This window comes from Echinops telfairi, unplaced genomic scaffold (genome assembly GCF_000313985.2).
Source record: "Echinops telfairi isolate 266 unplaced genomic scaffold, ASM31398v2 ScPeMD7_2;HRSCAF=8, whole genome shotgun sequence".
Classification (NCBI taxonomy): Eukaryota; Metazoa; Chordata; class Mammalia; order Afrosoricida; family Tenrecidae; genus Echinops; species Echinops telfairi.
In genome coordinates, this window is record NW_022103898.1 from 50831435 (window position 1) to 50845156 (window position 13722).

At 38.0% G+C, this 13722-nt stretch overlaps 1 protein-coding gene across 1 annotated transcript in view; it reads right to left on the reverse strand.

The window, feature by feature from the left end:
- Nucleotides 1–13722, reverse strand: part of OTOGL (otogelin like) — a 168961-nt gene that overhangs the window by 109160 nt on the left and 46079 nt on the right. Inside the window, exons 18-22 of the mRNA XM_004700773.2 lie at nucleotides 11816–11940; nucleotides 8480–8689; nucleotides 5784–5949; nucleotides 5033–5107; nucleotides 1337–1341 (exon numbers count right to left, since the gene is read on the reverse strand). Coding sequence (XP_004700830.2) covers nucleotides 1337–1341; nucleotides 5033–5107; nucleotides 5784–5949; nucleotides 8480–8689; nucleotides 11816–11940 — 581 coding nt within the window. The remainder of the gene's footprint in view (nucleotides 1–1336; nucleotides 1342–5032; nucleotides 5108–5783; nucleotides 5950–8479; nucleotides 8690–11815; nucleotides 11941–13722) is intronic.

The window sequence follows — 13722 nt, forward strand, 5'->3', positions numbered from 1 at the left end:
TAACCCAAAAGAATGATATCTAAGCACCTTAAATACATTACAGATGCTACAGAAAAAAATCATGGAAAATACAGACAGAGCTATAAAATAATTGAAGAACAAACTGACAAAATGAAAAATTATACTCCACAAAAATACAGCAAATATAAGTCTAGATGCTTCCTGGTATGATTTCAGAACAGATAATGTATTGAAGGGGAAAAAAGTACAATTGGATCAATGAAAGATCAATTTAATGAATTTGAAGAAAAAGTTCTCAATATGAATCTGCTAGAAGAACTATCAAAAAAACTAAACAAAACAAAAACAACCTAAGATTTATGTGGCATCAAGAAGAATAAGTTACATGTGAACACAATTCCAGAAAGGGGAGAGAGTGAACACAATTCCAGAAAGGGGAGAGACTAAAAGAAGCACAGAAAAAAAATTCCAAAGATTTGTCAGGAGAAAACTTCTTTAATGTCATGAAAAAAAACAAAATATATTTATACAGGAGGCTCCAAAATCCAAACAATATATGCCACAAAAGAAAATCAGTAAGCCATAAAAGTGAGCTTAAATGTCATGGAAAATCGCACTATCTTTTCATTCCATTGTCCATGAACTTTTGGAAGTGATCATCAAACTTCCAAAAAACCAAAGAAAAAGAAAATCCCTTGAAAGCAGCTCAAGAAAAGAGAAAAGTTACCTATAAAGGAGAATCAACTGATTTCTTAGCAGAAACCATTTAGGCCAGAAGGAAATAGTAGAACATATATACAACTCTGGGGGAAAAAATTGCCAACCAAGAATTATGTACCCCCCAAAAACAGTCCCCGACATGTGGCAGCAAGATGAGGACATTTCCAGATCAAGAGAAACTTCAGAAATTTGTGAAAAACAGAGCAGCCTTACAGGACAAACCAAAGGGCCCCCATGGAGCAGAAAATCAACAAAAACAAACAAATTAAAATTAGTGTGTATGACAACATCACACAGGGGTCAACCCAGATATAGAAGTATACGGAGTAAAACAAACCTAGGAGACTGAAAATAGAGAAACAGAGCAAAAAGGCCTCACAGGATAAAAGAAATACTAAAGACTTAAGCAGAAAATAGAAACACAACAGACGAATCTGCAAGGCGTTCTTTGAAAGAGAACGGCACAATCAGCAAACCAGGGGCAAATCTAATGGCAGAAGATGAACATAACATGAATTAGAAATAAGAGAAATGGTATCTCAACAGAACCAAGTGAAATAAAAAGGATAATAATAGGATATTGTGAAGAATTTCACTCCAACCAATTTTAAAATCTAGAAGAAATGAGTAAGTTTCTAGAAACACCCTAACCTACCTAACCTAACACAAATTGAGGTAGAAAATTTGAACAGTTTCATCACAAAAAAAGACAACATTGTAAAAATGACAATACTACCCAATATGATCTACAGATATAATAAAATTATGCTCAGATTTTTACATCACTCCTTAAAAAAGTTTTTTAAAACCTTCAACTTTATATGGAAAGGAAAGAGGGAGGTCCCGCTAAGCAAAGCACTACTAAAGAAGAACAAAATAGAACTCATGTGTCCCAATCTCAAAAACTACTTCATAGCCAGAGTAGTCAAAGCAGCCAGGTACCGATACGACAGCCACACAGACCAGTGAAACAGAACTGAGAACACTGAAATAAATCCATCCCCCTGTGGACAGCTGATAGGACCGATAAAACAAACTTCATTAAGTAGGGAAGCACTCCCAAGGCTCCTTGAACAGTGATCAGAAGGACCGAATGAAATATATTTGAATGAAGCTGGTTCTGCGCTCTAGATAGGAGTTCAGTGTGACGGCAGGAAGAAAAGAGATCGGAGGACAAATAAAAGGTGTTACTTTAGAAGACTAAAGAAATATGATGTAACAACAAATAAACTGATACTACAAAAGAAATGTACATTTTTAACATTTGGGGATTTTTTTCTGTTTTCTAGAGCTACTTGACAAATATTTTAAATAATAATATCTTATATGCTTCCTTGTTGATTTCAACAAAATCCATTTGTTATTCCCTGCATCTTGGGTGGTTAATTTTTGCCATTTACTTTCAGGATGGTTATGGATGTATATTAATTAATTCTTGCACTTTGTAATCTGTTTTCCCCATGTTGTTTATAGTTTCTTTTTTTCATATATTTTTGTATTAAAAGTTTTTTTCCCCCTTAAAAAAAAAAAGTAGGGAAGAACAAGTCTTTTTAATAAATAGTATTGAAAAACTTGAATGTCCATTTGTAGAGAAAAGTGAAACAGGACACATATATCACATCATATTTTTTAAAAAGGAACTCAAGATAGATCAAGACCTAAATGTAAAACTTAGACCTACAAAGAACATCAAAGAAATATAGAGACAAACATAGAGGCCCTGATACGTGACATCAGTTCACTGTCAAACATAACTGAACACACGCACACAACAGAAGACAAACTAGGTTATGAACGACTGAAAATTAAATACTTACATGCATCAAAAAAATTCACCAAACGAGTCAAATTGCCAATGATAAATAGGACAAGGAACTTATCTCTAAACTTCATAGAAAATGTCAACACTTCTATAAGAAAAAGACAAATAACTCACAGATGGCAGGTGGGGAGAAGTCACAGAGGAGAGTGTAGACAAGTGTTAACTTGGGTGAAGATAGTAAACAGTAATGAGAAAGGTCAGCAAAAATGATGGAAGGAGAGGCACACACTAGCAGGAGTGTCAGAGTTAAAAGCCGATCCCCCTGCAGTCATGATGAATAAGTAGATGTATGGATGAACACTTAGAGCTAGACAGGGAAGGAAAGTGGGAGAATGCCTACCTGTTTATAAAAGTGTGACTGCGGATATTGTACATGGATACTTACAACTATATCCATGAATGTGGTAGGCTGTCCAAGAGAAAAAGTTATGAAACCGGATAAGACATACTGAAACACCTGGTGGGAATGGGTCACTGGGTCTGGGGGCACAGAACCATCGTCTCGGGGGACACCAAATTCAACTGGAGTAGCATGGTCCACAAAGACAAGGTTCCACGCCCTCCTTTGGTGTCCTACTAGAGCCTTTTAAGATGTAAGAAGAGTGAAGAAAATCAGAAATACATGAAAACAATTAGTCTGACAGATGACTTAGAACATGTGACCATCAACTTCCATGGTCCTGATACCAGGAGAACTCCAACAATTGCTGTGAAAGGGATCACATTAGTGGATCCTAGAGTGAAAGAAAAATGTGCAAAACACCCACAAAGTCATCAAAAAAGACCAGGTCTGTAGGTTGGCTTAACAGGCGGTGATGTAGTGATTACACTTTGGGCTGCTATCTAAATGCTTGGCAGTTCAAATCACCAGCCTCTCCACAGAAGAAAGACAAGGCTTTCTACCCCCATAATCAGTTAATCTCAATAACCCACAGTTAGTCACTGTGTGTTGGCAACAATGAGATGGCAGTGAGTTTGGAGCTGATCAGTCGATGGAGATTAGTAGGACCTCAAGGCTGTGCCCTTTGTCTCCCTCCATAGCTGGAATTTAACTCACCTGGTGACTCACTTTTCAACCAAATGGGTCAAGCTACAAGGGAAACCATACCACTAGAAAGTAATCAGCCATTGAAAGATTTATCTAAGGACAAAATTCGAAAGGGTTAAGGAGAGGTGGAAAAAGGGAAATAGAGGAAGGAAGTGGACCAGGTGATATTACTTTGTAGAGAGAGCAATCAATGACATGAAATAAAATGTGTATGAATTATTGGATTGGATAGAAAGAGGATTTACTCTGCAAACCTTTACCCAATTCACAACAAAAAGATTTAAATAATAATGTCTGTTCTAGATACAAAATAAACTGTAAGCCAAGTCAGTAGCAGAGAAATGCCTGATTGGCTCCCAATTTTATTACCAACCAGCTGTGTAGTCTGTGCTTGAACAAATTCTACATCGCCCTGTGCCTCAATGTCCCCCATGCATAAACCGAGGAAAAGCCTTAGTACCTGTCTCTTAGGATTAATGGGATGAATGAATCTTTTAAAAGAACCTTCAGGGACTATCAAGGAGACTGCTAACTTGCAAGGTCTGAAGTAAAACCTACCAGCCACTCTGGGAGAAAGACGAGACTTTATGAGTTGGGTTTGGGTAACTATTTGAATAGATGCAGCATTTGGAATGGTGTCTCTGCCGCAGTAGGAATGCAGTATAGTAAGATGTCATTATTATCATAACATCGTTATATCATATTATTATTTTTGCTATTACTATTTTACACTGTCCATTATTATCTGTAAGGCATCTTGTTGGTGCAGTAGGTTAAGATTTGGGCTACCAACTGCCAGGTCAGCAGTTCAAATTCACCCACTACAGGAGAAAGGTGGTGCTGTCTGCTCCCACGAAGACTTATAGTCACAGAAACCCTGACGTTCCATTATGTCCTATTTGCTTTGTGTCAGGGTTGACTGGCAGTGGGTTTGAATTGATTTCAGTTTTTTAGTGGTCCGTGGGCATCTTTGTCACAATTGAAACAAAGAGGTTAGGAAATGATATAGGTATGTGTGGACTGTTGTACGAATGCGCCTAAATTGTAACAGACATGTTGGCAACCCAAGGGAATGGTGCCCGTGAATGAGTGCTATCTCACTGAGACACATAGCTGTTGTCCGAGAGGAGTGGGTGCACTTACTTTAAGGTAGGACATTACTCAAGTCCATTTGGGCAGGGTGCTTTTTTGAACCAGTAGATAAACCACAAACTGAAAGCCACCTTAGAAACTTACATTTGAATACCCTCCTCATCCCTAATTTTTATCAAAGAACCAAAACTGAAAAAAAGACTTCCTTCCACCTTGTCAGACACTTGAATTCACAAGTTTCCTGTTCAGTTATAACCATAAGACTTGGGTATTTGCATTGAAAGGACTATCTACATTGTTTCAAACGTAAGGCTGGGGTGATGACAGACACCGTATTACAATGCATAGTTTGTCATTTTTCCAGCACAATCGCCATAACTGAAGCTTACCATAAGCCTGAGGGGGTTGGGATGAGCTCTCCCGGCTGATACACGCTGCCCCTGTAGTGGCACCGACAGTGGAAGCTACAGGAAACGGAAAGGAAGGAGCCCATTAACAACATAAAGCATACATTTAATTTTTACAAAAAGGCCTAAAAATTCAAGCACACCCCAAGCTTTGTTATGATGGTTTTAGGCTGCACTTTAATCTCGACAGCATCCTATAAAAATGCATGCAGCTCTGTATGAAAAATGGCAGAAAGTGTTTAAATATGAAGTCTCATGTGGCTTAAGACTTTGTTTTCCAGAATGCATTTTACAGATTATGCTGCTCTGGTCACAAGAAATGTCTCCAGGGGCAGTTCAGAGAAATACAAGGATATGTCTAAGAAAAGCATTTTCATCTCATGGGAGATTTGAGAAATTTTTGAGTGTAGACAAATGTTCTATCTTGCTATGAAAATTTTTCACACGACAGTGAAACATAAAACTTGTTATTAATTTTGATTTCGCAAAAGCAGCTAGGAATAAACATCAGGGTTAACCATTAGACTCTTCGGGGTTTTGTTTTGGTTTTTTCTTTCTTTCCGTAGCTATTTTTTAATGTATATAGCATTATTAAAAAAATAATAATAAGACAAGCAACTAAGATGTACAAATAGAAAGTTATGTAAAGAAGCAAGTATGGGAGACTGTTGAACACATGAAAGGAAAGCAGAAGTCAAAGACTAGGTGTTTCCACCCCAGGTCTGTGACTTACATGGGCACACAAAAACTCAGTGTTTCTTCATAGTATTTGCCTTCGGGACAGTTACAGCCTTCGGCACAGTCGTCATCGCATTGCTCCAGAGAGGAGAGGGTCGTGCAGGAGCGACGGCAGAAGGAGGAGCAGTGATGGTAGAGCATGCCTTTCTGACACACCACAGCTACGAGACAAGGAGCATGGTACTGTGAGAGACGTCCCCAGAGGAGAACCATTATCGCTCCTTGATCATAGGTCTACGACAGACATAAATCATGGAAAACATGACCCCTACTCTAATCAGCAGAGGACATGTCAGAATCCTAGAAGAAAATTACCAAACAACCAATTCTCTGCCAAACTAGAACTATTGCCAAAAAAATTAAAACCTTCTCTTTTAAAACATGTGTGTGTCATTCCATAACACTCTTTAATAGCTCATATCATAATTTGTTGCTGCTGTTTTCCAAATAAATTTCTTGTCCTCACAGATTAAATCTACGTACTCTTATATTTCCATCTTCTCTTTTATGGCATTATTTAAACTTAAGGAAACTTTTCATATTATCAAAATAAGCTGAAGCCTACTTTCATTATCTATACTAACAGCTTTTATTTCTTGTCTCCATGATCATGTTTTTACTGCTAAAGCCTTACAGTTTCTCTTCAGAAGCTTACCTGATCACAGTAGTTATTTTAAAGTGCACTTGCTACAGGCATCTCACAAATGCTGGTTAAAAATAAATGAGTGAATATTTTACATGTAGAGTTGACTTAGTATGTAAAAAGGGATGGGGGAAGGGAGAGAATATTTGGGTGCCTAAGTAAAGAAGGAAATAAAATTCAGAGCTTTAAGTGGGAGTGGGAGAGGGAGAATTGATCCCAGTAATCGAAAATATTGAGTTTGATTCATGTGGAAATTGAACTAGAAAGTTAGTCTTGTACAAGGCAACGACCTAGGAGATGCCTGGGATAGGTTTCTGGTCAACATGGCTGAGTCAGGATTCTCAGTGGTTTGACAGCCTAGTCATCCTGCATGAAGTCACATAACACAATGTAATGGGATCTGATGCGAGTTACCAGTTGTAAGAAGGTTGGAGAGCAACCCCTTACTCAGGGCACTGCCCTGATGCAATTGAAAGGAGGTTTCCTGGGAGTAGGGGTGGGGTGGGTGTTAATTCTTATGTAAGAGGACACTTTCTACAAGAAGCTTGTTTGCTTCTTGCTGGATCCTCTGTCTGGCCATCTGCCCCTGGTTCTTTGGACTTGAACCAACAGTCTGCGACATGGCCTGCCAATCCTGGGAGTCATCAATGACCTGCCACCTGACTTGCTGACCTTGGATTCATCTGCCTCTCAATTCACCAATCGGTGGCTTTCCTGCTTCATCTTCCTGCTTTCTGGTTCATCAGACGCTGCAGTTGCCTGAGTCAGGAAAAGCCTCCAGCTTAACATCTGACCCACCTATTCAAACCAGACTAGACCTATCAAGTTCACAACCGTATGAGTAGTTTCATTGATATAATATTGATATGAAAATTTCTACATATACACTACATATAAAGGAAGTTGATTATGCTTTGGGCTGCAATTGGAAAGATCAGCAGTTTAAATCCACCCGCTGCTCTGAGAAAAAAGCAGGGTTTTCTACTCTTGTTATACATTGCAGCCTTGGAAACTCACAAAGGGCAATTCTACCTTGTCCTCAGCATTGACTCAATAGCAGTGAGTTTAGTTTGGTTTTTATTTATAAACATACATATACACCACTGGTTTTGCTGCTTTAAAGAATCCAGCCCCTGAAAAAATAATGCTTAAGTTGGTTCTTGAAAGAGATTCAACTCCTATCAGTGGAATGAACTAAAGCATATATCAGCAAAGACAAAACAAAAAATTAAGCCAAATGTTAAATATGTTTGGCTTTCAGGAAATACAATCTGTCACCACTCAACTCTGTCATTGTAGCACAAAAGCAGCCAGATGTAATACAGAAACAAATGGCGAGTCTGTGTTTCAATAAAACTTTATTAATAAAAACACAGGTTGCCCAATGGTTGTATTTTCCAACCTCTGGACTAAAGGATATTTTCTCATAGTAGAGGTATAGGAATATGCCAGAATTTTTTGTCTAAATCTGCCTGGTCTGCAGTCAAATAAAGAATCTCTGAGAAATAAAACTCCCAGACTTACATGCTGCAGTTTTGGTATCTAAACTTATATTACTTTTATATTTATGTTATCTTTGTCTTAGAAAACCCCAAGCTGAGAAATTCATATCAAAACTGGCCAGTGATATCCATGGAATACCTGATAAAAAGCTTTGTTACAACACTGCATGATAAAGAGTGGGTAAAAGGATGCTCCAAGAACCATGGACACCAAAAATTCTAATCAAAAAATAAATGCTGTACTGAAGATTAGTTCATAAAAAAAAAATTATACAACACATGAGGAAATACTGTATCATGAATCAGTCAGTAGATACAGTACCCTTTAGGAGTTTGAAATACTTGTCCTTTGTATAACTTACCAGCATAACTACAAGTAAATGTACAACTGTATCATATAATAATCTTCTACAATTCCCAATAATTAGCTATGACATTTCCATGACAAGAATTTTTTACACCAACCTGTTCCTGCTATATATTTCAACACATATAACTACTCTAATTTTCTATCTTGCTAGGCTTTATGTGTACCCCAGAACTCACCACAGAAGGAAACCTGAGCTCTAAAATCGATGGAGACGCCGCGTTGGCCACAGAGGTAGGCATAGTGGGCAAGAGCATTGCACAGACAGGCACTGCCACACTTGCAGGCATCGTGTCGGCAGAGCTGGTAGTACAGTCCCGGGCTAATGTAGACATGACAAGGAGCAAAGAGCTGCTGGTGGATGACGTCGCAGTGCGCTGCGTAGCCAACTAATACACAAAGAACCTCATTAACACCGCAATCTGTAGGTCAGATCTTAAACTTATTACCATGGTTGACAACTATTTGATCCTCTTGATTTCCACGCTAACAGATTCCTTAACGTAAGAGAGGCACGCTTTCAGATTGTACAGAGTTTGGGTTTTATAATACTGGGAACATTGGTCGATAGGCCTTAGCAATACTAGAAATGTATTGTTTAGAAATATACCTGAGTAACCAAGGGCTGAGAACAGCAGTGACTTCAAATACTGTACTATCTGAGGATCATTTTAGAAAACCTGTTATAAAGTATTAGGTCAGTGGTTCTTAACCCATGAGTTACGACCCCTTTGGGGGTCGAATGACCCTTTCAAAGGGGTGGCCTAAGATCATCGAAAAACACATAAATATGTCCCAATATATAGTTACATATTGTTTTGTGATTAATCACTATACTTTAATTCTGTTTAATTATATTCAATTTGTAACAATAAAAATACATCCTGCATATCAGGTATGTACATTATGGTTCATAACTGTAGCAAAATTACAGTTATGAAGTAGCAATGAAAATAATTTTATGGCGGGGGTCACCACAACATGAAGAACTGTAGAAAGGGTGGCGGCATGGGGAAGGTTGAGTACCGCTGTGCTAGGTGGATAATCTCTAAGCACTGGAGCATGACATGAAGTGGTGCCAGATTACGGTCCTTATGGCAAATCCTTGACGCCACAAGGAATCAGGAAGAATTAGGAGTAGCACCATTCCAATGGCGTCTCTGAAGTAAATGTAGTAGTATTGTGGCAGACACTGGCTCAATGCCAGGTAGATACCAAGTAGTCATTAAACAATACCACACCCCTATTGGGAGCTCAAAATCGTTTGGTAAATTAGCCGAGAATTCATGAATAAATGCATAATAACTAGGGTCTCAGCATTGGAACGTAGGTTAAAGTCCAGGAGATACCAGTTGTCAAAGTGTTGTGAGGCCTGTGTAATCACTTCTTAAAATGTGTTGGAGATGCCTTTGAGAATACTGATGCCTTATGATACTGACCAGGTTTGAATCTTGATCCCAATCTAGATGACTTAGAGGTTTTGTTAACCACAAATATTCCTACTGGCATGAAATAAGAATAGGCAAGAAGACACCTGAATGAAAAAAAATATTGCTCAAAGCCCACATCAGGGTTATTACATTTTTCTCTACTTACTTTCCTTTTTGTAAATTTTTCTGAATTTGTTCACTTGGAAATTTTAAAAGAAAACAAATCATGGCACAAGTGAAGAGTGTACTATCTGAATTATTGCATACGAGATTTAGGCTATGTAAGAAAAACTCGTGTCCTCGAAAAGTCCATTGCTATCAAATCGATTCTGACTCATAGTGACTTATACAGGGTTTAGGGAACACGAAATCTTCAAGAGAGCAGTCTCATCTTGAGATTGGCAGGCCAACAGCTAATCCATAACAGCACCAGGGCCCTTATGGACGAATAAAGGCAGCAAAGTACAGAGACCAAGAGAAAATAATTAATTGGGCCATTTTCCAACTTTTGTATGGTATTTCTTTAAGTTATTATAATATCAAAGTGGGAAATGAGGGAATTTGAGACAAACTAAACAAGATTAATTGACGGACAGCTAGTGAGAACCCAGCTCATGAGATTAAAAGTATTAAATCATAGACAGATTTAGTCAAGGATTTTTAGTATAGATAAGAAAAATGGCTAAGAAGGTTATCTGTCTTGTGTTCTTTATAGTACTCAAACCTATAAGTTGATGATTTTTATCATCTGGCAATCCACTTAAGCCTCCCAAAATTCACTTTTAAATTTGTACTGATTTCTATTATTAGCAATTTATTTATAAAACTACATAAAAACAGAAAGGAACATTATTTAATTAGACCCAGTATTTTATTAGGTTAAATATTTAATTAAGGAAAAATCAAAATTAAAATATATTTAAATATTCACTCTTGTTTTTTCCAGAGTGATTCTGAAGAAGAATGTAAAGCAAACCAAAACCCCTTAAGCCCTTCTTCATTGAGCAATACGTTTGCTGTGTCTTTAGTAAAATATGGCTAAGTTCCTGGCTTGTGGGTTGCACTGTGATTGCATATTGGACGGAACATGACCATCTCAAATTGCTGCCAACTTGATGACATGATATTTTCCTGAATCACTGGGCTCTTGCTATGATTCTACAATGTGTGAAATCACTAGAAACTTATAATATGAGGGTAATAAATGTTAGAAGTCACATGGGTTATCACCCTGTAAAACAAAAGCTAATAATCTATAACTGTAACACATTTGGTAATTTCCAAAGAGTTTTCTTTAATGTAAAGAATTTGAACGCATTATAAGAATCTAGGCCCCATCTCACAAGAGAAAGATAGGGCTTTGTATGCCCTTAAAAAGTTGCAGTCTCAATGTTTTGAGCGTGACGAGGGCAATGAATGTACAAATGTGCTTTACACATTGATGTATGTATGGATTGTGATAAGAGTCGTATGAGCCCCTAATAAAACGATTAAAAGAAAAGTTGCAGTCTCAGAAACGTGTAGGGTAGTTCCATGCTGTCCTACAGAGTCTCTGTGAGTCAGCATCACCTTAATGGTGGTGAGTTCAGTTGAGTTGTTGGGGCCACATTTGGGGAAATGAGATTTCTGAATATCAAAAGGATATTTATGAATGAAAGATAATACATAAAATAGTCACTTTCAGGATTTCTTTTTTTAAGAGCCTAGGTTACACAAAACCTACTTCCAGCAAAGTAATTCCAACTCAAAGTGGCCCAAGGATCCAGAAGTGCTCCATAGAGTTTCCCAGACTGTAGATCCTTCCAGAAGCAAACCACCTCATGTCATCCCAACACTAGCAAGTAAGTTTGAAACATAAACCTGGTGGTTAGCAGCCCCCCACACAGCACAGCGCTCCACCAAGGTTCCCTCGGATTCCATAAAAAGGCATTCCTCAAGGCATGCTTTCGCATGCATTTACATGAGGAACAGCGCGGACTTTATCATGATGATGAAACCCAGATTTTAAAATGACTATTTCATTGACAGAAGTAAAGTAATAACTAGAACGTTCCCCTAAATGTTCATGTAAAAGACAAAACTTACTGTTTTGTTGATTAATGGTACAGGGGTCCACCATGGGGACATGAACAGGTGCAAAACAAGTGGAGGAGACCCTCCAGGCATTTGCATGGAGCTGTGGCGTACCTTCTATCATGCCTGATGGAGACCTAGGAAGCAAAAATAATGTTCATCTGAGTTTCTCTCCGGGATCCCTTTCATTTTTTTGTTTAACTCTTCTCCAGAATTTGAAAGAGTGCTATCATTTTCATTTATAAAGAAACCTTAGGGCTGTACATGTTCTACCAGTTCAAAGAAAGACATATGGCATTCGACTTCCTGCTACTAGGACTGTATAATGTGCCAACCTGTGGACACACATGCCATATTTCATCATTTCAGTTCAACAAAGAAAGAATCACTGTCTCCATTTTGCAGAAAAAAATTAGTTTTCACAGTGCATTTCAGAGCCAGAATTCAAATCCAGTTTGCACTACTGTAATAAACAAAAAAGACTCAGGCAACCCAAATGTTAATGTATGTATGTAATTCCAGGGCATATGAGGAGCAAAATTGGATAGTTCACATGATTCTTTTCATGGTAAAGATCTGTGTCTCAAAGAATAAAAGTCTATCTATCTGGATTACCATTGCTGTCTATCAGTTGGTCATACGATGGCGGTTTGCTTGTTGCTGTGCTGCAGGAAGCTAGGCTACCAGAGTTTCAAGTATCAACAGGGTCATCCAGGGTGACCACATAAGAACAAACTAGGATGTAGTAGTAGGCAATCCATTTCTGAAAACCTGCCAAAAACTCTAGAACATTGTCTGTTAAAATGCCAGAAGATGAGCCCCTCAGAACAGAAGGCACTCAGGATATGACTGGGGACTAGTTCCCTCTACAAGTAAAAACGTGGGTGAAGCAAACCCTTCAGGAGCTCCATTTGCTGAGGGGACACAAATCAAAATGAAATGAAGTAGCTAAAATAGCCATTAAAAATTGTAAGGTTTAACTTACAAATTATGAATCTAGGGGAACTGGCTATTGTCAAAAGTGAAATGGAACGTATGAAGAACAATATCCCAGGCCTTATGAGCTGAAATGGCCTGGTGCTGACGATGTAGACTCAGACAAGCATGATTTACTATGTTGAGAATTACAAGTTCAAGAGGAATGGCATTGCATTTATTATCAAAAAGAGCACTTCAAGATCTATCTTGTAGTACTATGCTTTCTGTGGTAAGATAATATTTATATGCCTACAAGAAAGACTAGCTAATGCAACTCTAATTCAAATTTAGACACCAACCACTAAAGCTGGTGATAGAGAAATTAATGAAATCTCTCTTTTTTATTTTCAGTTTTAAGTTGATCAAACATGCAATCAAGGTGCATTGATAATTACTGGTTATTGGAATGTGGACGATAAAAACATAGTTGGACAATATGGACTCAGCCATGGAATTAAGGCTGGAGATATCATCATAGAACTGTGCTCCACAAACAACTTCACTGCAAACCGAAGCCTGCTGAGTCGTGGGATAATATGAAGAGCATCATGCGTGAGGAAATCAAAAGGTCATAAGAAGACAAGAAAGAAATGGCCAAAGTGGATGCCAGGAGATAGCACATAAAACAAATGGAAGAAATGATGAAGTAAAATTGCTGAGCAGAAAATTTCAATGAACCACTTGAGAAGATAAAATATGGTAATGAAATGTGCAAAGAACTGGGTTAGAAAAACAAAAGGGAAGAACTCATTTAGCATGTATTAAACTAAAAGAACAGAAGAAAAATATAAGCCTTCAACTGCAACATTGAAGAATTCTATCAGCAAATTATAGAATGATGCAGGAAGCATTGCCCCGGAGGGACATGGGAGTGTGGGAGGTAGGGGAAGGAAGGAGGGGTTGGCCAACCTAGGGACAAGGGAACAACAAATGGTTCAAAA